The sequence below is a fragment of the Globicephala melas genome, chromosome 13 (assembly GCF_963455315.2).
Source record: "Globicephala melas chromosome 13, mGloMel1.2, whole genome shotgun sequence".
Classification (NCBI taxonomy): domain Eukaryota; kingdom Metazoa; phylum Chordata; class Mammalia; order Artiodactyla; family Delphinidae; genus Globicephala; species Globicephala melas.
Window position 1 is genome coordinate 24,437,845 of NC_083326.1, and position 26,704 is coordinate 24,464,548.

The 26,704-nt window shown below is 43.0% G+C and overlaps 1 protein-coding gene across 1 annotated transcript; it reads right to left on the reverse strand.

Moving 5' to 3' along the window:
- Window positions 1-265: 265 nt before the first annotated feature.
- On the reverse strand, window positions 266-5,541 carry CBLN2 (cerebellin 2 precursor). Its single transcript, XM_030868287.2, has 3 exons — window positions 5,185-5,541; window positions 2,215-2,334; window positions 266-1,980 (listed from the first exon to the last, which is right to left on the reverse strand). The coding sequence occupies exons 1-3, from the start codon at window positions 5,539-5,541 to the stop codon at window positions 1,783-1,785; spliced, it is 675 nt and encodes a 224-aa protein (XP_030724147.1). The 3' UTR covers window positions 266-1,782.
- Between the last annotated feature and the right edge of the window lie 21,163 nt (window positions 5,542-26,704).

The following is a 26,704-nucleotide window of genomic DNA, read 5'->3' on the forward strand; positions in this document are numbered from 1 at the left end:
AAAGCAGCTTGCCTCTCCACCAAACCTTTTTAATGCTCTTTTTCACATAATACCTCCCCCCAAATCTTTCTGTGTGAAAAATAGATTTTTAAGGGTGCAATATACTTCTGGACCCAAAGCTAGATCTGCCTCTGTCGCTGTGTGTTTTTCTGTGTATTTTCTAAAGAGTAAACAGTTTGGGTTTAATTTCCCCACGCCCTTGATCCTTGGCCTTTCCTTACACACATTTTGAGAGTTGGGAGGCGAGGTGGAGGGAGAAACCAAGTCAGACATCAAACCCATTTATTCTGCATCTTAAATTATGACGTTTTATCATCAATATTTTGGTTACATTGTTACACAAAGGACAAATTAACATCCGGTTTGAGGTTTCTTCTTTGATTGCTTTGGGATCAGTGCCGTTTCCTTGGCGTACAAATCCTGCACCCATCAACTCTCAGCTGTGTTTTAATAATATTGTTGTACAAGGCGCCAAACAACAAGGATTTGGGAAACTGCTTCTAGGGCACCTCTGCCGACACCTTCAACCACTGCGATTTCCAGGTGGCCTCCCGCCAGGCGCTCCCAGGGGAGTGTCAACACCCTCTGGCCTTGGTGGGTCAGAAGAGGATCCTGATGGGGAAGAACCGGTTGGTCCCGTCGACTCTGAGGTGCCTGATCGCGGTGCGCTCACCCAGAAGTGGATCCAGCTGAACAAAAACATGCTGCCTGGAAGACCCAGGTGTGCTCAGCAAAGAAACCATGTGATCGGGGACTTGGTCATCACAGCTTCCATGCCAATCTGACATGATTCAGGCCACCCAGGAACATCAGTCTCTTAAAGTATTCCAGAATGTGAATTAAAAAAAAAAAAAAATCCAGGTTGTTAGTTCCAAAAGTGCCTCTGAGAGAATCTCTTCGAAAGAATAAGCAGAAATGTCCGTTTGTCATTTTCACTTTGCTCTGCAGGTACCTTTTGTTTGGTTTGGTCTCCTCCAAAACAAAATACACAGTTATTTTTTGTTTTGTCTTGTTTGGTCTCATCCAGGAATTCAACACACATTTTTCTCTCCTCACCCCAGCACAAAAGATCAGAGCAGGGGTGTGGACGGAGAGCTGTGTGTGGGAAGGAAAGTAGTTTCTTGGGGAGAACACACACACACACACACACACACACACACACACAAACAATACAAAACAAAACTGGCAGTCCAATGGCGCAAAATTTGCTTCTCCGGATAAAGCACTTCTTAACACAATGTTCCCTTCCCCCTCCCGCGTCCTCCCATCCACCCGGAGTGGGGAGGAAAACGTCATGAAAGCGAAGCCATTCTTTTTCTTAAGGCTGAACAGACACACAGAGAACACGTTTCAAAGACTGTCGGGCGGTGGTGACTGGCAGGGCTCTCACTGTGAGCCCAGCCTGCAGCCTGCGGGCCATTCCGGGGGCAGCGGTACCAGGTACAAACAAAGAAGAGAAGTCAGTGGTCCCAGTGATAACATCCCGTATCGACTTTCCAATCGCAGGTACAGATTGCTCAGATCTGTCATTTCATTTCTCCTTCAGACGCTGTCATCTAAAACTAATTAGAGGTCAGGTTGCAGAGAGGCATGGTCAACATTCAAAGAAAACACTGGAGGTTCCGAAGGCGATCACGCTTCGACCACAACAGTCCGACGAAGGAGGCTAGAAACAAGCTGTCCTGTTCTGGCAAGTTCGGGGTGTTAGGAAGGGTGAACTCCTGCGTCCAGGTGGCAACTTCCCCATCCTCGGCGGGGCAGGGCGGGGCGGGGATTCTGCGTTCATAGAGGGAAAACCAAGAAGCCCGAGAATGTGGAGTACTTCCAGCCTCCCATGAGGTTGCCCCTCTCCAGTTTGAGGTGAACTTTGTCCTCCCTTTCCATCAGCAGCAGGACACCGTTGCTGGCAGCTTCTCTGGTGACGTCCTGGTCCCCTGCGAAGGCGGAGATCACCGGGTAGCCGTTCTGCATTAAGCTGACCTGCGAGGCAGAGGATATAAAGCTCAGCTGACCACGATGGACCCCATCCCATCCACTGGTTCTCATCTCCCCCCCCCCACCCTGGCCATGGACCTGGACCCGTGCGGGGTCCTGACCCAGAGGACTCAGCTGGTGTCCAGGCCCCCGTGACCCCCGTCCCTGGTCCTCCCTGCCTCGCAGACGGTGTGACTATTCATCCACAGCCGAAAGTGTCCAGCTGTCAGAGCGACCCACCTGGATGGTTTGTCTGTTGTACACTTTGACCACGTGGAAGCTGAAGCTATAAATCCCTTTTCTCGGGGCTACAAATATACTGGAGGCGAGATCGAAATGGTTGCCAATATTTACTAAGACCTGGAAAAGAAGAGGGCATACAGCACACACAGAGCAAGCCCCTCCTCAGCGTGTGTTTCAGTCAGACTCACAAAATCACCCCCACCCGCCCCTTTAGGAGCTGAAGCACCACCGCAGCACCTGCTCAGGGCGCCCAGGCCGCCCCAGGAAGGAAGCAGCCCCGGAGCGCAACGTCCTGCCGAGGAATTGATTTCCGAAGGATGCTAATGGATCGTAATTCAAAAGGATGGCTTTAGAGTATATTTTATTTATGCGTTGGAAACGTGGATGCAAATTGTGGCTGCTGTGGGCAGGGCTGAGAGAAAGCAGGGGAAGACGATCAGCTCGGTAGACACACTGAGTCTGTTCAGAGGTCCGTGGGATTCTGGGGACTTGAACGTGAGGCGTGGACCAAAACAGAGCTCCGTCCTGAATGGGCAGGGAAAGGGCTGTGGCGTAAGAGGCCAACTCAGTGAGATAACTTCTGTCAGATAAAGCTTGGGACGAGCTTTGTGTGCTTTAGGAGAGAACAGACCGACCGTGTGAGGTTTCCTCTCTGTTTCCCAGCCCCAGGCATGCCCCGCCCCGCCGGCAGCACACAGTAGGTGCTCAATAAAGGCTGCTGGGTGAAAGACCACACTCCATAAACACTGGCTGCGCCCATTTCCCCTCACTTTACTCCACATGAGGTGTCTGCTCTCTAAGCTGAGCTATGATGTCATGCAAATAAGCTTGGACAACTAAAGGGAGAGTGGAAAGGCAGCTCGGACACCCTTAGCTCAAACGGTGGGAACTCCGCAAGGTGCAAGAATAACGACAAGATGAGCCACGAGATACAAAGTCACATGACCCTCCAGGTGCTATTTCTCAAGTAAAAGACGGATGAGACTGTCAGGATGTCATAAGCAGAACTTGGAGAGTGGAGGGTCCCCCCATTATGAACAGATTCCCTTTCAGATATTCAAGGCGGAATATGGCCCCTCTGTCTGGACCTGTCCCCATTCCTCCTCACACACACATGCACAACTCAATTAAAATAATAAAATGGCCCGCCTGGTGTTCTCAGCTTTTAAAATGAACAGCCAGCAACAACAGAATCCTAGATTAGAGACCCTGTCATCTGTTCAGAAAATAAATTTCAACCTCACACCCTTTGCTGTTATTTTGTACACACTCATTACAGATGGATCACACACGGCTCCCAGAGCAACGGGCAGGGTGCCACTGATGACTGCTGGGATGGCTGGGGACTGCGCCACACCAGCTTCTTCAAGGAGCTCCAAGCAGTACTTCAGCCCCTCGACTGCAGGGCTCAGAGACACTCGGGCTCTATCGTTAAAGGCGATGTGCTTCAGGAGGTGCCTCCGAGGCTGTGTTCCTGTCTGCCTGACAAGGTTTGAGAAGAGAACAAAGCCTCCCCTCTCCAAGCCCTCAGCGCTGCTTCTCCCAACTCAACGGCCTCAACTCTCGCACCTCCATTTCTAATTCAGGAAACTGGTAAATTCAGGGCCTTGCTGTAGACGGAAGAACACCCACCAGCCCCAGAAAAGCAAGTTTCACTTACTCCCTAACTGGGGAACCAGAGAAGCATCACTTAATCTGCCCTGTCATAGTTTGCTCATCTATAAAATTAGAATCCTACTACTACTTAGCCTGCCTACGTCACAGAGGGTTTTTTTTTGACACCCTAATGAAAGGGCAGATGTAAAAATGCTGTGAAAATGAATTCACTGCCTGCTTTAGTTGGACATAATTAAATTAAAGACATGTATGTCTCGGAAGAAAAAAACAGATTAAAGAGAGACACGCCCCGTACACACCCCTCCCCAAATTTCAAGTACATAATCCTTAACAAGGATTAAAGCAAATAAAGACACTGGCCTAAGAAGAGGCTTTGGTGTGTGCAGATGTGTCACCACTCAGGCATGCGAGTTGGTTAACAGAGAGAAAGGAACCCAATCAAGTGTGCTCAGTAAGCCCGAGCTCCCTGTGTGGGAAGCACTTTGGCACAAGGAATGGAATGGTGAGGTAAAGTTTGGAAACCACTCTAATGTTTCCTGTTTGCTTCCAAAAAGCAACAGAAACCAAGGTGGGGAGGGAGGACACCAGAGGAAGGTAGAGACCTCTAATCCTGGGCAGCAGTAACCCAGAGAAGGCGTTGCCAAAGCCTGATCATATGCAGACCCTTCTGCTTTGAAGCCAGTGGGAGAAGTTGAGTGGCTGGAGCAACTTAAGTCATGGCTCTTCATTTTGTGTTTTCTTCATATACATCGATCTGCGTTTTATGATACGTTGTATATATTGTATTTACGGTACATGGCATTCATATAACCACACTCGGTTTGGTTTTGTTTATCTATAACTATACCTGCTATTTCCTCCCCCCACTCTCCCCCCCTTATTTTTCTGAAGACAGGCATCCTCTCCCCAGTCCTTTCCAAAATAAGCAGTAGGTACACATTTTCGGAGCCTCGGCTGAGACCCTCGGAGAACCCGCGGGCTGAGCGGGGAGAGTTTAAATGCGCTCGGTCCCTAAGTGGCCAGTGGGGTGACAGAAGGCCATCCACCACAAAGGACGGCCCCCATCCCAGCGAAAAGCAAAACGTTCACTGTCCTTTCGGGAAATCTATTTCAGCTCTCTTGGCTCTCCGGGACGCCTAGCTTTTACAGGACTCTCAGTCACCCCAGTGCCAACTGAGCTGATTAGTTCTAAAAAAGCTACAGTGTGAAAAGGAGAGCTTGCTGGAGAAGGGAGAAAGGGCAGAGAGGAGGGGGGAGCCTGGAACTCCACGTCCCGGAAGCCGGCGACCCCCCAGGCCCCCCGCCCTCCCCACCCCGGGCGGGAGGCGAGGGGCAGGCCGGCCGGCTGACCTGGTCGAAGTAGATGGTCATGGTGCGGTTGCTCATCTCGGACGGCTCGTGGTTGGTGCTCCGCGTGGCGGAGAAGGCCACCTTGGCGCTGCCGGAGCGCACGGAGATGCCCAGGGAGGAGGTGACGGCGCCGTCCGCCGACGGGCTGGAGTCGCACACCACCAGGCACTTGCCCTCCAGCACGATGGGCTCCGTGTCATTCTGAGCCCGCACGGGGCAGCCGGCGGGCAGCAGCAGCAGCAGCAGGGCCAGCGCCGCCCCCAGGCTGGAGCCGCAGGCGGCCGGCTCGCGCAGCGCCCCCCGGCGCCCAGGCATGGTCAGCGGCGGCCCGCGGGGGCCCCGGCCGGGCGCCGGCATCCGGGCTGCGGGGGGCGGCGCGCGGGGGCGCGGCGAGGGCGGGAGGGCGCGCGGGAACGCGCGGGGCCGTGAGTAGCAGCCTCTGGCCTCGGTCCCCTGCGCCGATGGTCAAGGCCGGGGTCGTCCTCAGAAGAAAGGCGCCAGCGGACCTGTCAGGGCAAAGAACCCAAACCCTGAGACAGGGAGGTGAAGCTGCGTGCGGAGGAGGCGCGGCGAGCAGGTCCCTGCGGCGTTCGGGCCCCCTCCCTGGAGACCACCCCCTCGGTGCCTCGCACTGCTCCCCGGAGAGCCCGACTGGCACACAGGTCCCGAGAAACGCCGGGGCTCACTGGCCAGGGCATCCCCGAAGGCTCTCGGGCGGCGCGCGCCGGGGGCGCGGTCAGGTAAGGGACCCGTAATTCCGCAGGGCCTCGGCCATAAGGACATGGCCGGTCACCCGCGGAGACGCGGTCAACGCCACCCCGGCCCATTCAGCCCAAGGCAAAGGAGGGCTTAAGCCACAGGCAAAGAAAAAGATCCACTAAGCCTTAATGGCTTTAATTTCAGAGGCATTTTCTCTAAAGCCACACCAAGAAACCTTTTTCCCTTCTCTGCTTTCACTTTCATTCATCCTCTATTTCTCCGACCTACAGACTTTTTTTTTTTTCTTAAAGCGATCCATTTAGTGAGGATCTTATCCATTTTCCACCCCAAGAACAAATCCCCAGTAAGCTCCTTCGGGCGAATAAGAGTAAGAGGAAAAACAAAAACCAGAAAAGAAGAGAGAGAAAAATCCTAAAACCGAACATCCACTTCCAGCGCCCCCCCCCCTGCCAGCAGCGAGCCCCTTTGGAGAAGCCCCTCGGATCCCTCTCTCTGGCGCAGGACCAGAGGATTCCAGCGGTGGGAACCCCGAGCTTGGCTTATCGTGCAGCTTTTGTTTCCGGACTCCGGGCTCTTCTCCTCCCGGCCAGGAGGCAGCCTCTGCAGCTTTCTGCCAACTTACGCGCCTGTCTGCACTTGTAACCGGGCCCCTTCTTCCCCCTCTAAACTAGACATGTATCTCCCATACCCAGGCGAGAAACAAAAAGCAAACAAACCTCTCCCCTCACCGCCCGCAGCCTCCGAACAACTCAGCCAACTGCCTAAATAGTCCTTATAAGAAGAGACAAGTTGTTTCCCGTCGGGAAGCCTCCCTCCTCAGCCCCTGAACGAAATGATCTCGATGTTCTCTCCCGCTCTCTCTCCGCCCAGACGCAGACCCGCGATGGTCCTCATTGAGACAGACGCACGAATGCAGTTAACGCGCCGATCGCGGAGGGCAGGGCCGGGTTGGGTTACCTGGAACATCCATGATGGGCGAGCACCGCGGTCCGTGAACTTGTTCTGCTCGGAGAAGATGAGCGGGAGCTGGCGGGAGGAGACACCGAGCGCGACCCCTTCTCCCGGCGTTTGGCCAATAACCGCGCCGCCCCGCCCTGCCGCTTTCCCGCGCCGGCCCGCGCACCGCACCGGCGCGTTTCGCGCCCCGCTCCGCCCCGCGCGTCCCGCCCCGCGTCTGCACCGCACCCGGGCCCGCAGCCTCGGAGGCGCCCTCGCGCCTGCTGCTGCGTCTCTCCGCCGCCCCCGCCTCGGTCCCGGCCTCCGGACCGCACCGCCGAGCGCCGCGGACGCCCTGAGGACCGCCCCGGTCCCGCTCTCACCCGAACACCCGGCGCGAAATCCTCCCAGACGCCTCTCTTACAGAAATTAGGCGACCTCAAGAGCGCCGGTCGCGCCTCTTCTCGATTCTTTCTTTTCTTTTCCAAATTCCCTCCAAGTCTTACTCCTGAATAGCGTGATCACTTTCATAATTAGTGGGGAAAGCAGTTTTCTTAAAAAAAAAAAACGAGGACTGGGATAAAGAGAAAAATCTTGGGATCTTAGTGATGTGAAAGCTGGGGTTCCGGGACCTCCAGTTTGGGAAATGCCAGGTTTGGGCAGGGATTAGAGGGGCGCCTCCGCCTGGGTTTCTGCTTCTGCTCCTCTGAACCTGGGGGGCTGGTGGGGCGCGCTGACACTCGAGCGCTTAGTTATTAAAATGCCTGCTCTAAGCTCTAACCCCCCGGGGACGCGCGCCGGGTTTCCGAGCTGCGCCCCCAGCGCGGACGAGAAGCGCAAGCACGGGCGTGGGGCGCCACCTACGGGCGCTGGAGCCTCCCTGCCGCGGGCTGCGGGCCAGCGGGCTCGGGGAGAGCCGGGGAGTCCCGCGGACACGGGTAAGGCTCGCTGATGGTCCTCTTGGACCCCCCAAAGCAGTCCGGGCCTCTGCAAAAATGTAGCAACAGGAAACGATCTTTCCGGTCTCCTTCAGTGCCCTGCCCCTGAGAGAATGAAGCCGCACCCTTGCTTTTGCAGATCTTCACTGTTCTAACCACTCTGCCAGGATGATTTATGCCGCAGTCAGGTTATCGTTGCGTATCATTGTCTTCAAAACCTTTGCAAGGACCACTGGGCTGTACAGTCCATGCAGCCCTTAAACAAAGACAATATTTAAATGGACACTCTCTTTGTAACCCGACCTCTAAAGACGTCGTTAAAAAAAAAAAACTTAGTCCTTTGACTTGCTTAGTATGCCTTTGCTGATAGGCTATTCAGAAATAAACTGTAAGTGGGCCAGTGCTGTTCAGAAGAATAGAATGAACGTATAGCCTATTCCAACAGACTTCACACCTAACCCTCTTTCGTTTGAAGATTTCAGCCAGGGCTGTGGTCCCAGCCCATAACGTGGGGCTTTGCAGGTAGGGGGTTTTCAAGGCCTTTGTTCCCATAGGCTGAGGCATGGCTCCTCTCCCTCGTTAGAACTGCCAAGGCCTCATCTCTAAGAGCGCGAGATGAAATTGACTTCACATCAGTTCCGCCGAAATAGATGCGTAGGAAGACAGGGGCAAAGTGAAAACGGAACTGCATATTATTACCTGAGACAAGGTATTTAGTATGGTAGTAAAAATGTGATTAAAAGAACTTCTGAGCCAAATGTTTTCTACTTAACATGCAAAATAGGACAAAATAGCCCCCGCCAATCTATTCTCCCCCAAAGGATATTCGCTGAAAACGAAGTACTTTGCTTCAACATTTTTATAACATGCTGGTCAGATGTATTGGACTTTGTCAGGAAACGTTTTCGAAGCCACCATATTTTGTTCCATTTGTATGAGTTTAACACAGTGGAAATTGTTGATTCTTACTCTCCTATTTTTATTCCAACGTTGCATCAATTTCACGATCTCTTATTGTCAAAATAAGCACAACTCTATCCTTCCATCACAGAGAACACGGATTTGCGTGCAAACGTGAATCGCAAGGGACTCCAGATTTATGAAAGAAATGTGAGCTTGGACTGAAAATTAGACCAATTTGGGGATGCTAATTAAGTAACAATACCTCTCACATATCTATACCTCTTTAAATAGCATCTCTATTAAGCAGTTCTTAAATGTTATGCTATAAGCATTTCATTTGACTAATGCAAATGCAAACACACATGATCATCACCTTTGGAGGGAATAAAACCAAACCTCTTTTCTATGAGGCAACAAAAATGTCTAACTTGTATAAAAAGTAAAACTTTATATAGGGGACTTAATTATGGAATTAAAGCAATAAGTATTCTTATATGATGGGGGAAACAGGTTAGGTTTAAATTTAGGCTTGAAATTATTTTTGGAAGGAAGTTAATAATTGTGAAAGTAGCAGATTGATATAGAAATGGAACATTATTTATACACTGATCGAACGATTGTTCTGTCTATAAGGAGACATTTAGCTTTTCTCTTTGTGATGGAATTTTAGTCCATTATTGCTTAGAAAGACTTTCAGAATATAACTAAAATTTAAAAGTGAAAACGTTTTCTAGTTATCACAGGGATTACCTTTTCTATTTTATTTCCTTGTTACTAGAAACTGTTGTCATTAGCACTGTAACAGTAGACTCTATGCTCTTAAGTGTAGGGACATCCCCATCGACAATAAAAATATCAACCATTGATTGAGCATCTGTTATGTGTTAGCGCACTATTTTCTTTATCTAGAATATAACATACAGTTTAACACCCACGATCACCCTGTAGTAGACACATGGTCACCTAGAGCCTAAGAGGAAGGTATTCTATTGTTAAAAAAAAAAAAAAAATTGAGAGGGGGAGGCTATGGTAATTCAAGATCCCTTCCTTTCATTTATCCTAAGTATTTATTTCTAATAGAGCTTAATTTTTTTTCTTTGGATAGAACCCATCACTGAAAAACATCTTTAGCATGCAATGTAGTCTTTTCTTGCTTATTTAAACTAAGGCATAATATTTATGATTTTATCCTAGATAAATATGTGATAAATATGATATGCTATATATTTCATAATATTGGATGTGAAAGCTATATACATACTTTAAAACATAAATATATAAGCATTAATAAACAAAAAGTATTTTTTAAATTTAACTTTATTAGGGAATAATTGACAAATATAATTGTATGTATTTAAAGTGTACAGTGTGATGATTGGATACACATATCCATGGTGGAATGATGACCAACATCAAGATACTTAATACAGCCATCACCTCACGTAGTTAACACAGTTTCCTCTTTCTTATTTACGTGATGAGAACGCTTAATATCTACTTTCCGCACCTTTAAGTATACAATACTGTATTATTAGCTATAGTCACCATGCTGTAAATTAGATCCTCAGAACTTGTTCATTTTATACTGAAAATGTGTACCCTTTGACGTACATCACCCCATCCCCTCCCAGCCCATGTTAACTACCATTCTATTTTCTGTTTCTATGAAATCAGCTTTGTTTTTGTTTCGTTTTGTTTTTAAGATTCCACATATATAGTTTTGACTTTGTCTGGTTTATTTCACTTAGCATAAGATCCTCCAGATTCATCCATTTTGTCACAAATGGTAGTATTTCTTTCTTTTTATGGCTGAATAATATTCCCTTGTGTATAAATACCACATTTTCTTTATCCATTCATCTGTTGAAGGACACTTACGTTGTTTCCATATTTTGGCAATTGTGAGTAATGCTGCATGAACATGGGGGTGCAGGTATCTCTTCGAGATACTGATTTCATTTTATTTGGACATATACCCAGGAGTGGGATTGCTGGATCACATGGTAGTTCTATTTTTACTTACTTTAGTAAAAATATAATTTTCTAAAATTATTAGTAAATATATTTCCAGTGTGGCATTATGCTATTCGAGAACATTATTAAGATGTGGAAAATAATTCTAAATATTACACACTCCTTAAGTTATACGCGCTAAAGTGTAAATGCTCAGTGTTATGTGGACACTTCAATCTGATGAATTACCAAAATAAGTGAAAGTCTTTAAAACTTGAAGCCAGCTCTAATTCAGTTCAACAGGAAGACCAAGAAAAGTTAGTCTATATAAGCACCTGGTTTGTAATTTTTGACTGAAATTACTAAAAATCATAATAATCTGGTCAACTTAGCTAAAAATTTGTTGACAGAAATCCCAGGTTAGCTGAATTCAAGTCAGTTAAAACTGTTTGCATTATGTGGTCATATTACACTAAACAAATTACCTCTGCCATTCAAAGAGCATACTGAACTGTTAAAGACCATATACCCGCTATTTTTTCTGACATTCATTTCAACATTCAATAAAGATTCTTCAAAAATATAAGTTTTTATTTTACTTTTATTAGCAAACCGATAAAATACAGAGCAACATTTGGCCCCAATGTGATACTATTTTTCCAATGTTACAAAATGAACTTATAACATTATAAAAGAATACTTTTTATGGTTCTAGAATGCCCTTTAAACTTAAAAAAAATAGTCTAGTTATCTATTTGGGGGTAAATATTAAGGTTTATGAGACTTTATGAGGCAAAGTTATTGAAAATATATGAAGTAGTCTATTTCCTTGTTACGCCAATGCTTCATGCTCCTTGATTTTTCTTTTTGTTTTTTTTTTTGTTGTTGTTTTTGCGGTACGCGGGCCTCTCACTGTTGTGGCCTCTCCCATTGCGGAGCACAGCCTCCGGACGCGCAGGCTCAGCGGCCATGGCTCACGGGCCCAGCCGCTCCGCGGCATGTGGGATCTACCCGGACCGGGGCACGAACCCTGCATAGGCAGGCGGACTCTCAACCACTGCGCCACCAGGGAAGCCCTGCTCTTTAATTCTTAACAAGGTGTATCTTAGCATTAGTATACAAGGCAAGTTAGTAACTTAATGGACTTCTAATATTTGAAATACGGTACACCAGTAGACACAGAAACTATTGGTCGGAAAAGAAACAATTTATCTTGATTCTTTTCAGCTATGTCTCATTTTCTTACATAATCCTAATATCTAATTTATTCTATTTTATGATAGGAAATGTCTCTATTGCTTTACCAAATTGGGTCAAGTGCCTAATGGCAGTCATTGTAATTCTATCAAAACTGAAATCTTTGTAAACAAGGACGCCTTTCGTCAACTCTTATTTCTCAATAAAAGATACACAGTATTGCTAGGTGAAACTTTCTTCTGCAAACTCTTGCTAAAAAAAAAAAAAATTCTATTGGTTCAGAAAGTAGCAAAGAATCATTAACATGTAGCTAAAGACATTTCCTGATTTTTTTAAAATTTATTTAAAAGCTCTTTCTTATCGTATAATTGTGCGACTTTCCTTTTAGAATGAGCTACATGTGTGGTTTCAAGGCTCATTATAGTCAGAACATTTTGAGACATAAATCATATATTTTTACCTAGAAACCAATTTCAACATAAGAACGTGCATGTGTAAGAAAAAAAAAACAACTGGTTGCTCCCTTGTACTTTCGGAAATTTTCTATGAGGTGATGGCTCACTGTGTATTTCCCTCTCAAATGTTCCCCTGTAAGAGTAAATTAGAAAAGCATGTTGTATTTGTAATTGTTCAAATTAAGTCCAAAAATTCTGGAGCTATCTTTAAGCCCTTTTTAAGAATACTAGGCATATAACCATTTTGGCTTCTGAAATATGTTTTATTTTCAAATTGTCATTTAAGATAGAAGCTATTTGTGCCTACCAGAGGACACGTTTACATCCTCAGAAAGCAACAAATCACAGGATCTGTTGGAATTAAAGGAGTGAAAAGTTGGGAGTTTAGGGAAGAACCATCTGGTAGGTTCTATTTGCAGGAGCTGTGAGACCTGACTGTGGTGATCCGGAGTCAGCAGATACCTTAGTGACTCCTCACCATCTCCTAGCCTACCTAGGCTAACCCACCTTCCATCGCCTCAGCGACCTGAGAATCAGGAGGTCTCTCTATCGTGTAGCTGCAGTGAACTGGACTGTGTGGGAGGAATATTTAAGCCCAACACAGAGGAAATGTAACTCAAACATGGCCTAGACCTGAATACAGCCTTTTGGTGGTTGCTTCAGAAACTATTTGGTAGCAATAACTAATTATTCCATGCTTGATATTAACTGTCCATCCTGAGACTATTCTTTGGAAATAGAGCATCTTAAATAAATATTAAGTAAGCGTTCATAGGACTCTTGTGTTTTAATACTGAATCACGTGAAGCCTACAGTTTCACTGAGTTGCACCTTGCCCAAGCTAAGAACCTCTGGTTATCCCTTGGGAGCTGTCCTTGTGATGTAATCCACTCTGAAAGCCATTTTATGCTCATCAGAAGTTTTTCAGAGAAATATGGTTATCTTCTGCACAGAGATCAGAGTGCAGGAACAAATATATTTAAGAAATGTTTCTCTACCTGAAAGTGAATGATGTGCTGCCCCATCATTTGAGCAAGCGGTGAGCCAGCAGCCACTGAATTCTGGTTCTGATCATGTACACACGGCGTCTGTGGTCCATCGCTGCCCCCTGCCCACCTTCCTCATTTACTTTCTTCAACATAACTGACCCAGGCTATGCGGGTGTATAGTAATAGCAGATTCATGTAGGAAAAGAGGGAAATAAAATTAAGGAACGGGGTCCTACGTGCCCATGATTCCCAAACTGTGATGAACACGTGGATCACCCGGAAATACTGTGCAAAATGTAAATTCGAAACCACAAAGCCTTGGGTGGGACCTGAAATTCTACATATCTAACAGGCTTACAGCTGAGGGCAACTCTCCTGCAGACGACACTCAGAGTAGCAAATATCTATTTCTCTATTCTTATAGGGAATTAATCAGCACCTGAAAAATATTCTGAAGGTGTACTGTTAAGACATTTATGAGCAGAATATGGTTAAGTAGAAGAAGTTAAACTCACATCCAGAGATGGCCTGGGATCATATAATAAACTTGGAAGTCAGTATCCAATGGTGTGATTTACAGCTGTTACATTTCCTTATTGTTCGCCGAGGCTGTTTTTTCCAAGTCTGATGTGCTGTATTCTATACACATTATTTCAAAAAGAAAAGAAAACGTGTTTGTGTTAAAATCTTACACAAAATACTTTTTGCTTTCCTAAAAGCTCAACTCTGGCAAGACGGCTTAAAGATAACTGAGAAAGAGGAGAGACAGCTTTCTAAATGCATTTTTAATTCACAGCCAGGGACTGTTTGTTTCTAGTCCTGATTAAGATGGTACTACCAGGAGTTACTCCATCAATATCACAAAAGGGGTTTCAGCTCATCTGCAAAGCACTAGACAAACATCCACCCAGGGATAAGAGTTTTCTGATGGGTTTCTGTGAAATGTGCAGGAGCCCTCTGTCTCCTGAGTCAAAGATATTATGGTTCCTGGCAGCAAAGGTCAAGGGGAGACTGGGGTTAATACTAGGATCTACTAAGAACTGGTGAACAGATACAAAAGCCAATGTTGTCCCAGTTGTAATATAAAAATCTTCTTTATATGAGATGGGGGCTCTGTTGACTGACTACCAGAAAGTCTGCAAGTTAAAAATTAACTTTAAAATAAGCAAAATGTGGGACAAATGCATCCCTTGGCAGGTTGGCTAGATTGATATTTGATAAATCCTTGTTCTGATTCCTCCTAATAATCTGCAAGAAAGTATATAGATTTCCCTTTAGCATCCTCATCGTTTTCAATAAGCACAAATATTTGTTAAATTTCTCTTATTTCTCAGGCACATATTATACTGTTATCATTTCTCTGGAGGAAACCATAAGCATAGACACTTAATGAGTCAAAATGCAAGAAGTCAGGAAAAGCGCCGATTTCTCTTCAGTGCTGAGAGATCAGAGGATGGAGACATAGTTAAGTTTGAGAGCTGACATTGTCGGGTGGGGTCATGCGGAAAACAAGCTTTGAGAAAAGAAGCATAAGCACTTCCATTAGTGAAGAGATGTTCATATTAAATTTCCTAGATTCTGAACCCTAAGCAACTGGACATATTTTTACTAGCTTTCAAAAATACTGAAACAAAAAGTTCATATCATGCAAAATAGCGTAACATAAACTGTGTTACTTAACAGAGAGGTGTTTTTAAAAAAAAGTAGTGTTTTTTTTAACAAAAATAGATTTTTAAACAAAAAACTATTTTAAAAAATAGTTTTGTTTTGTTTTTTTTCCAAATCCTCTATGTGCGTTTAGGAAATTTTCAGTATATATTGAGAATTAGATTAAGTTTTGGTTTAATTCATAATGTTAAGATGTTCTGCACAGAATAGTTTTTAAATGTTGGACTAATCCTAATATATTTCATGATCTATTTCCATGCATTAAATAGTTCCCTAAAATGATGTATGGTGATATTCTTATTGTCTTGTTCACATCTCTCTGAGGGTGCGTATGTGTGAGTCCTGCACTAAGATTAGTTATCTACGTGTCTTGCCGACCAACAAACTGTAAATTCTTTGCAAACAGGTACTGTAACTTCTTTTGTTTTGTGATTTTTCAACACATCTAACACGCACCTTTGCTTGTTGGGAATTCTACTTCTATTTGCATATTGATAAATTGAACCTGCTGCTTGTTAAATAGCAATTTTAGGTAATTCTCTCATAGGTCTTCATGTGCACTTTCAGAAATGACTAATGGGCAAAATTATTTAAATAAGTAAAGAAAAAATTCAGAGGTTAAGATAATTTTTTTTATTAACCCACCAAGAAAAATACTGTTGAAGAGATTTTGGTTTTTTGTTTGCTTGTTTTCTTTTTTTTTGGCGGGGAGGTTTCAGATTTTGGTAGCCTGGTCCAGGATATACCGATGTGCAAACAGAAGACTGGAAATTGCTTTAATACTGCACTTCTGTTTGTGAGCCTTTGTATTTCTGAAAAATATAACTCTTACCTGAAATAGAATTGAGCAGAAGGGGCAGACTGAAAATTTGACAAAGCTTTCAGAAATGGAAGGTCGACACTTACGTATGCCCTTCAGGTGCACACCTTCATCTGAGTCTGCACATCTTCACAGAGCAGTACTGATGCTAAGGTCACTAACCTTATACACAGGAGTGGTGTAGGTTTTGTAGAAACAAGAATGAAAAAATACTCAACAGTTAATAGTGTACCAATTACTGAGATTTATAGATATGTACGTAACGTGAAATTATATGAGTACCATAGTATATGTAAAGCACGTATTAATCATATAGGTTACCGTTCATTAGTACTGCTGTTTATTTCATTAAAGAAATAAATTGTCCTCATCTCCTGACTCACTTTATACAGCAAGAAAGCTCAAGTGAAGCTTTAAAGTGAGGAGGTCAACTTTCTCATGATTGTACAATTGTGCTGATCTTTCATGTAGAAAAGTCAACTACTGGGTTTTGTTTTGTTTTGTTTTCTGTTATTAAGCTTGTTCTCCAGTCCCTTGTTCTCTTAACCTTGTGTTTCTCTTTTGTCTGTACTGTTCTGTCAGTGTTTCTGAATCTCACCGCTTATTAACATGTCCCCCAGAGAAAGTGATTTTTTAATAGAAGAAAGAGATTTAAATTAAGCTATCGTACAGATATCTAATACTTTATATTTCTTCTCAAAATTTATAAAAAATCAACAAACTTCTTGCTGAAATGTGTGATTTGAAACAACCTTTTCATAATATGATGCCATCAGTTTGATAATGGGAAAAAAAAAAAAAACCCACAAGTGAAACTCCCAAACTGTGACACTTATGATCTCATTTTTCATAAAAGATGTTGTGATGCTCACTAAAATTATGGAAAAAGAATACATCATTTCCAGGGATAAAAGCAACAAATGATATAATTAAAATAATACGTTTCTTTTAAACATTGATTGTCAGAGGAAAAATAGAGGGGGCTATTGTTATTGAGCTAAATCCCCATCTTTTCAGCAGGAAATCAATAGACATTGAATAAAGTCGATAAGTTTATGAATAGACAGTAAATCATATTGTTTAGACTTTGGGAAATCATAAGAGGAAGGGGGAGAAGACAAAAATTGTTTTGAAAAAGGTGATGACAGGCATTCAGGCATTAGGAAGGTGTCAGGCAGGAAATTATATTATTAGTATTACTTAATCCTATGTGCTTCTGTATTTTTTCATTTGCTACTGTGACTGCATTACTTTGGAAATCATTTTTATTAAAAGACATGAAATACATTTTCTGAATATATTGTATTCTGACATAAGGGTCTATGTGAACTGAGTGCAAAGCTCTGGCAAGGAGAATGGGTTGGATTCTGGAGGTGCTGTCTATAGGAGTGGAAAGGGAGGACTGACTTCAGGACTAGGGAGGAGAAAGTGTATGTCGGGGCCTCTCTCTCCGGGGCTGCAGACCTGTGACACACTTTTTCATTTGTAAAAGGCCAAAATGGATCCCAGGGCCAGCAACTCCAAGGGCGACTTTGGGAAATAGTTCAGAGTTTCTGAAATAGTTCAGAAATAGTTCAGAGGTTCAGAGTAGGGATCCCCATACCCCTCTCCCTCAGGGAATTCAAAATTGAAACAAGCAAATGAAAGAAGAAGCCACAAACCTCTGTCTACAGGCATAAAGGGCGAATAAGAGATACAGCCCAAGAAAAATAATAAGAGGTCCCAACAGACAAGCTTAGGAAATGGACTAGCAATTTGTAATACTACACATGCGGGGCTTCCCTGGTGGTGCAGTCGTTGAGAGTCTGCCTGCCGATGCAGGGGACGCGGGTTCGTGCCCCGGTCCGGGAAGATCCCACGTGCCGTGGAGCGGCTGGGCCCGTGAGCCATGGCCGCTGAGCCTGCGCGTCCGGAGCCTGTGCTCCGCAACGGGAGAGGCCACAACAGTGAGAGGCCCGTGTACCGCAAAAAAAAAAAAAAAAAAAATACTACACAGGCGTATGTGTATGTTAATGCTCACTCAATAAAAGTGTAATATTAATAGATAAATGAGTGTAAAATATATTTTAGTGATAGAAAGCTCAAACAAATCTTCATATCATTTTAGTAGCAACAGCTAATTTACCATTTGGTAGCTATATAATCTAACCGCAAGAAAACTATGGGATGCAATGGAGTGATGAACGCAGAACAAGACTGCAGTCCACAATTCAAGTTTAGAAAGCTAAACAGAAAATGTAAATTGACCTGCAAAAAATCACACTATTAATTCCGATTGATGTTATAAACTCTAATAAAAGGCATGGACTGGGAGAGATTTGAAACACTTGGCTAAAAGGAGATTTGAAAACAACTGTCAGATTCATTTTTCAGCTTTATGCCTATCCTTCACTACCATGCCTCAATGAGAATTGATTATATTACTAGGGAAGTGCATATTTCTATAATGAGGAGATATTATAGTATCCTTTGGTTCTCAATCCTGCAGGGAAAGAATTAATAACTAATCACATAATCTCTTTTATAATTTATTCTTCATAATCCTTAGAGTATTACATGACTAATACTGTTAAAGGGAGTGAAAATCAGAATACTCTTAATATTTGTTGTTTTCATGACGCTCTTCTTTTTTTTTTTTTTTTTTTTTTTTTGCGGTACGCGGGCCTCTCACTGTTGCGGCCTCGCCCGTTGCGGAGCACAGGCTCCGGACGCGCAGGCTCAGCGGCCATGGCTCACGGGCCCAGCCGCTCTGCGGCATGTGGGATCTTCCCGGACCAGGGCACGAACCCGTGTCCCCTGCATCGGCAGGCGGACTCTCAACCACTGCGCCACCAGGGAAGCCCCATGACGCTCTTCTTATTTTGGTTTGGCTGTGATGAAAGCAGTCAATTTGAAATGTATTATAAAATTTGAACTCTATTATGCCCGATTTACCTCGCAGATGTTCAGAAGAAAGTGATAAGAGTAATTTTGAAGATAAAAGTAAACTCCTTTGCCAGCCTTTGGGACTTCTGACCAAATCAAAACAATAATTGTGAAAAAAAAAGACTTTCAGGAGGATGATTTCTACTTACTTTAAGTGAGACCATTGTTCCCTTTCCTTTTAAATCTCAAGAAATGGGATTGTCAGAATTACTACTTAAAAGTGGTACATATTAAATGGTTGTTCCTATTAACCTGGTTATATTAAATGAGAAGACTGGAATATAGGAATTTGAGCTTTAATAACTCACCAACTGAGCAAAATTAAATGCCTCAAAGAAAATAAAATGGGAAATTCAGACGAAAGAACTTCCGTGACGAAACGTTAAATGCGATCTCTGATTACTCTTCAGCTAAAATGTCAGGCAAAGCCGGAATAAAGGTTAAATTTTTAAAAAAAGAAAAAAAGGTATGAAGGCTCATCTCTCACCACTGCAACCACTCCTCACTACTGCTTAAAAAGAGAAAACATAAAAGGTCCAAAAGGGCATTTGCTTTCCCTTAATCCTTGACTATCAGCTATGCAAAGAGCTAAAGGCGTGGGGTTGTGTCTGAAATGGGGAATACCTTGCTCTGAAAATGTCCTGTTAGGAGGGGGCTGGCGACCGGAGAACTCACAGAATGTCACACAACCGCTTCAATTTGTATTCAAAAATTTTTTTATTGTTGTTTAACGTAATCAGTTGAAGGAAACTAGTTATTTTTTTTTTGGTGGGGGGAACAGACCAGAGAAAGTCACTAGGAACATTTGAGTGTGCGTGTGCGCATGAGTGTCAGGGCAGAGGATGTATAATCTTATTTTTACAAAATGTGAAACCACATTTCACATTATATTAAATAATCTCTTTCCTTTTTATTTATCATGGGCATTTTTAAAGTCGTTTAAACTCAAATGTAAAATTAAATAACAGCAACTGCTTAGAAATCCCTCCCTCTTCAGAGGAGCTGAAAGGCCAGCAATGTGACTACTTCATAGTCTTGTGGCAAAGTAATAACCATGATACTAAACTTCAGTGAATCCTTACCATGAGCTCAGCAATGATCTAGATAAATATCTGACTTAGGGATGGAGTCAGTAACGCGGTCACTAAATCCTTCCCAAGTGGAGTTTGCACTTTGGAGCCCCTTGTAATTGAGTGGAGCAGTGCTGCTTCAGGAGAACAGGTACATGAAGTGTGTGTTGCTCCAGTGGCTTTTGGCTGGTAAAAATCTCCCCAGAACTGAGCTATTCGCCTCTACCACAGCAACTCGTAGTGTTTGGACTGGCAGCTGCTCCATCACCCGGGTCACTGGCAAGAAGATATGGAACAGAAACCGTAACTAACTACCATCTGCAAGTAGCATGAGGGAGAAACAGGTGTTTGTGTTATAAGACACTAAAGTTTGGAGTTGTTGAGTACTGCAGCATAACCTAGACTCTACTGGATCTAATTTAATCTTTTTAACAAGCTAATAACTTTGGAATTCTTATACTGATGGTAATTATTCAGACAAGAAGGAAAAAGAAAGCATCCAGGGAAAATATCTTATCTAGCTAGAAAATGGCGGATCTGAAATTCTAAACGTCGTCTTATCATTAGCGGTTTTCTACTTCTCTATCAGAGAATGTCTTACCCCATGCATATGAACTTCAATTAGTCACAGCTAAAAGTTACTATTATCTTTAAAAGAATTAAAGGGGAAAAAAAAGAGAAAATTCCTCGTGATTTCAAGGCCCATTTGCTGTAATTTTGGTGTGGGCTTGAGGAAGAGGTAGTAATTACTCAGCATTAAAAAGTCCATTTCTATCACTGTTTCTATTGCACAGCAGTAAAGGTGCACGGGAGTTGTTCAATAATGAAAAGACTTTACTACTGAGACTATTTCCTGTAAGACCAAAGGGAAATGAAGGTATTCCTTGCAAAAAATTATTGGTGGATAGATTCTGAGTGCTTTATAAGCTGAATGTGCAGAACCATAATGAAAGACTTGGGACAACAAGCAGGCATCAGAAAGAAATCCTAAAAGCAACAGAGTTATAATTAAGGATATGAGATAATGAACCAAATGGTATACAGATGTATGCTTTCACACTGCACTCATAAAACCCGAAATGTTTGGCCTTCTTGTATTGACATCTAGAGAGTTCTTGAAGAAGGAAAGTATATTATTTTCTATCCTATAATATTTCCAGTGGGACCCTTATCTTTGTTTGCCATGTAGACAAATAAAAATATGACAACTATAGTGCATCCCCCTTTGCTTTATTTTAATTTCATTTTTAAATCCATCTTTGTTCTTTTCTAAAATAAATTCAAACTAAATGAAAATGAGAGGAAAATGTAAGAATGAGAGTCAGTGTGAAGAGCAGAGAGATTCTGATCTTCTACTGGTTATTCAAGGATGAAGCAGTGGCAAAAATGAATGGGTTGCATAAGTGTCCATTGACAGATAAATGGATAAAGAAGATGTGGTATGTATATACAACGGAATACTACTCAGCCGTAAAAAGAATGAAATAATGCCATTTGCAGCAACATGGATGGACTTGGAGATCATCATACTAAGTGAAGTAAGTCAGACAGAAAAAAAGAAATATCATATGAGATCACTTATTTGTGGAATCTAAAAAAGGACATAAATGAACTTATTTACAAAACAGAAACAGACTCACAGACGTAGAAAACAATCCTACCAAAGGGGAAAGGTGGGGGAGGGATACATTGGGAGTTTGTGATTAACAGATACACACTATTATATATAAAATAGACAAACAACAAGGTCCTACTATATAGCACAGGGAACTATATTCAAAAATTTATAATAACCTATAATGGAAAAGAATCCGAAAAAAGAATAATTTGTATATCTGAATCACTGATGTGTATCACTTTGCTGTATGTCAGAAACTAACACAACATTGTAAATTAACTATACTTCAGTTTAAAAAATGAACAGATTGCATGAAACGTGGCAGTGAATGGTGCCTAGAGGAGCTGAGCGATAAAGAAGTTACCATCCAGGACTTCCCTAAGGAATGTGGGATGCCTACAACTTTTAGCATCCTCATGGAGAGATCTATGCCAACAGTGTGTTCTATGGGGGGGCCTTGGCCAGGTGGTATCAGTGTGACATCTGGAGCAGCTGGAGACTAAAATCAGCCACGTGGGGGGCCAGTTATGTGCATGTGACTGACCCGCAATAAAATCTCTGGACAGCAGTGAGTGGGTGAGTGTCCCCAGCTGGCAATACTCCTTGAGTGTTGTCACACATCACTGCTATGACACATAATCACTGTTGGCCTAACTTCCCTGGGACAGGACGACTGGGATCCCCATGCCTGGTCTCTCCTGGCCTGTCCTACACACTGTTTCCTCTGCTGATTATAATCTGTATGCCTTAACTGTAATAAACTGTAACTGTGAGTATAACAGCTTTGCCTAGTTCCTTCAACCTGAGGGTTATCGTGGGGAACTCCCAAACTCGCAGATGTTCTCACGGGAGGATGTGCAAGGATTCTGCTCCATTTACTCCAGCAGCTGGTCCTGTTGTTTCATTACCTCTACATTGTGGCAATACAGCTGTCCAAAGGAGCAAGAGAGGAGAGCAAGAATTGCAGCAAAGGATAGATAAGAGAAGTAAGGACTGCTCCAGGATCAGAAGTTAACTTATAGGTAATCTTACAAATATTTTCTCATGTTATTGTATATACAATGTTTTAAAACATCAGTAGAAGGACTTCCCTGGTGGCACAGTGGTTAAGAATCTGCCTGCCAATGCAGGGGACATGGATTCCAGCCCTGGTCTGGGAAGATTTCACATGCTGTGGAGCAACTAAGCCTGTGCTCCACAACTACTGAGCCTGTGCTCTAGAACTTGCGAGCCACAACTACTGAGCCCGCGTGCCACAACTACTGAGCGTGAGAGCCACAACTACTGAAGCCCATGAGCCTAGAGCCCATGCTCCACAACAAGAGAAGCCACCACAATGAGAAGCCCATGCACTGCAACGAAGACTAGCCCCCGCTCGCCGCAACTAGAGAAAGCCCACGCGCAGCAATGAAGACCCAATGCAGCCAAAAATAAACTAATTAATTAATTTTAAAATATCAGTAGAAATCAAAGCTATAAAGTGCAGTCTGAAGCAGTGAGTCATCCCACAGCCCACCGGTTCTCCCTGGGTAGCGAGGTTAAGAGTTTTTGATGCGATTGCTCTGGGTGTTCACTCAGCATTACACTAGATATTTTGTGCAACACAATCAGCAGTGGGGCACTAACCAATTCTCTTGGTGATTTGCAAGTTCATTTTCCTTAAGTGAAGAAGCTGATTTCCCTGCAGCCCGCCTGGACCGGGTGAAATGAGCATTCCACAAATCTGAGAAGCAGGGAGACACTCAGACCATACACCCTAGGGGGGGGTGCTGTTTTGGATTTGATAGTGTTCATGTGTTTATGGTTTGCTTCCATTTTAATATAAAATATAACTCATCATTGAATATTTAAATTTAAAAATCCTTCCTTCATCATCACAGGAGAGGGTAACATGAAGGACAAGAGGATGGGGCACTTGGTCAACGTGGGTTTGGGTGTGTGTTTGAAAATCATCTGAAGGAAGAAACTTTCATCACAGCCACCAGCCTGGATCCAAAGTGGCATCGAAGGTTAACAGATCCATTTGACTCTTTGGAGCATAATGCCAAGCTGGGTGACACACAGACACAGATGACATTACTTTGTTTAGACTTTGAAAGGGCACTTCCCGTGATATAGGAGATGAAAAGTCATCTTAAAATGCTGTCTCCTGGTATTGCTGAAATCAAACAAGTGCATTGAAAGGTTGTTAAAAGAAAGATACAAAGCACCTTGATTTGTAGTCAGTCTAAGGCACTCTCTTCTGTGGCATTTGTTAATTTTTTATATGTTCATTGATCACATATCTATCATTTTGGTCCTTTTCTCCATGGGGATAATAGTATCAGCTCTCCACGCTGAACCCAGGAAGGAGCTCATTGAACAGAGAAGAGACAGAGTATGATGCTTATTCTTCCAGCTCCCAACTGTGCCCCCTTCTCACTGGCAGCACCTAACAAAGCAGTTGTTCTTCAGAAGCCAAAGGGTTGTGTGCACACACATGCAGCTACCCCCCACCCATCCTGCCTAAGGAGGATGGGTGCCGGGTCCCCTCCTGCACTGGGAATGCAAACCTGCCATGGAGAGCGACCACCTGTGCAGGAGGGGAAAGGACTCCTGTCTGTTCTAGCAGGTACCCGAGCAAGCTACCACGTGCACCACAAAGAGGGTGCGGCAGTCTTTGTGCCTCTAACGTACGATATGTGACATGCTTTTTCAGCCAGTGGAGAACTTCCAGAGCCTTCAACAAATGTTGCAATGGCCTGGGGGATTATAGGAGAAATTTGGAATAATTTGTATTCCAATAATTTGTATCGGGTTACGTTTTCCTTAGGACAGGAGATGGCAAACTATGACCCAGATACGAAACACAGTCACCCTGACTCATTTATCAATCACCTTCTGATTTCACTACAGTGGCAGAGCTGAGTGATCGTGACACAGACAACACGGCTGCAAAGCCTAAACTATTTACTATCTGGTCTTTTATAGAGAAAGTTTGCTGATCCCTGTAAGTAGACATGTATACAACATGAAGGTTTATATTATGAAAGTTTTAAAAAAGACGCAATTACTGTGTATAACATCGCCTAATAGGTTTAAGTGGTATTGAGATGAAAGTCAGATACAGATATTTATGAGATATATATACATATACGTGTGTGTATATATATATTATGTATATATAAATGTTGTATTTCCATTAAGTTAAAAAAAAAGGTAGTCTAGACGTCAGTATCAGGAAGCAAAACAAAGAAATCAGATATTTGGAATTAATTTTCATAAAGTTATTGGGAATATGAGATATTAATTTTCAAACTGGAAGGGAATTTAAACATAAATTATATAAATATAAATATTTAATGTTATATAAAAATATTCAAGGCCTGGAACAAAATTTTCTGATTGCTTAAAATTTATTAGCTTTAGGTTTTTACAGTAAAAATAGCGTCTGTGACTTGAACACATGTTCAGTTTTCTTCCTCTCTCCTTTTCTCTCTGTCTCAACCTCTCTCTCTTCCTCCTACCCACTCCAATTTAATACAGCACTTCTCTGATGATTTCGCACAGTCTCTCTCTAACAGGAACTTAAGAATTTGAATCTATTAACAGTGCATACATTATTTATTAACTTGCACCAGGAGTAATTTTGCAACTGGCAAGCTTCAGAAAGCTGCAGAAAATTATCATGCCACCACCATCATTGTCTGCATTACTTCTCAGCAGTCCATGACAGAGAAAAACATTAGAAAAGGGCCTTCTCTTCTGTCGGTTGAATATGGAAAGTAGAACAAATTGCTTGTTTCATTCACAATTTCCCCTCTGTCCATGCAGCAGCAACTTGTGCATTAGCATGAAGGCTTAAAAGTACATAAACATTCATCTCAAAATGCTCTGGAGGCTCCCAGGAATTATTATTATCCATCAGTTTGGGGGAAATAAACTGTGTCCTAAGACACAAGGGATATTTTTGTGAAATTCGGCAGGTGGTCTGCAGTGCCGAGTCACCAAACCCATCGTCAGGGTACAGTTCCTTCTGCCCGTGGTATGGTTACAAACGGAAGGAAGTCACATCACTGTACAATTGCATTACTTGTTTGACGTGCCTGGTACTATCTGTAGGGAACAGTCAGCAAGGCAACATTTGGGACTTCATTTACAACAGATGACAGCTCTCTGAAACAAGCTATGCATCAGATAAATTGAGTGTGTGTGTGTGATAGGTGAGGACTGATATGGTGTGTGACGAGCATGGCTGGGCTGGACGATGGCCGTGTAGAAGATGCAGGAACACAAATAGAATTGAGTAATGGTTATGAAGAGGACACAGTACGTCTCTAGCTGAGGAACGCAATCATAGAGGCAGAAAAAGAAAGCATATGAATTGAGATACAATATTTTCTCTCCCCCAGGATAAAGATACGGTTCAAATTTTCCATTTAATCATCAATTCTCAGTATGTCACTTATTGTATTAAAGTGGCCAGGGACACATTTGACATAATTTGACTGACGTGTTTTGGGACCTTTCTTTGACTAGCTTTGGTACAAGAACAGTGAAATATTTTTTTCATCTCACTATTTTGTTTTTATTTTGGGTTTAAAAAGAAGCCAATATAGCACAAATGCTAAATACATATTTACAGCCTTGGGAAACAGACAATAGTGGAAAATGAATCCTACTTTTAAGGAGGCAGTTTAAAATTTTAGTCTTCCAAGTATAATTTAGGTTTGACGTTATGTGAAAATGCCTTCACGATTCACAGGGTTTTTTAGAAGCTGGTTACCTTAGTGATTTTATTTCTCTCTCTGAAACTGTCTGACAGTTGAAATGTACTTGGTTACACCTGCTGGCCGTTGCTAGTTTTAAATTACAGGAAATTGAAAGCAAGTTGCTTCTAGGACATTGAATTTAGGATTTCTTTCTTATTTTGGCAAACGATGTGTGACTAGTAGTGTAGGTGATACCATTGTAAAGTGTTTGTCTTAATATTTAGGGAAGCCTCACATTAAAATGAGCACTCTTACAGATAGTTACATAAACTTAGATGTAGACATAGATGTACCTATACCTACGCACATGCAAACATACACTCAGCTTTAGAAAATAATGAGCATGGACTATGAATCCAGAGATTAAACTGCAATTGAGTAAAACTAGATTTACATTTTGAAACAGGAAGCCAAAAATTTCCTCAGTTAAGTTAGTCTATCGAATGGTCAAATTTTCATCAAACCTTGGGAATTCCCTGGTGGTACAGTGGTTAGGGTTTCATGCTTCCACTGTAGGGGGCCCGGGTTAGATCCCTGGTGGGGGAACTAAGATCCTGCAAGCCGAGTGGTGGGGTAA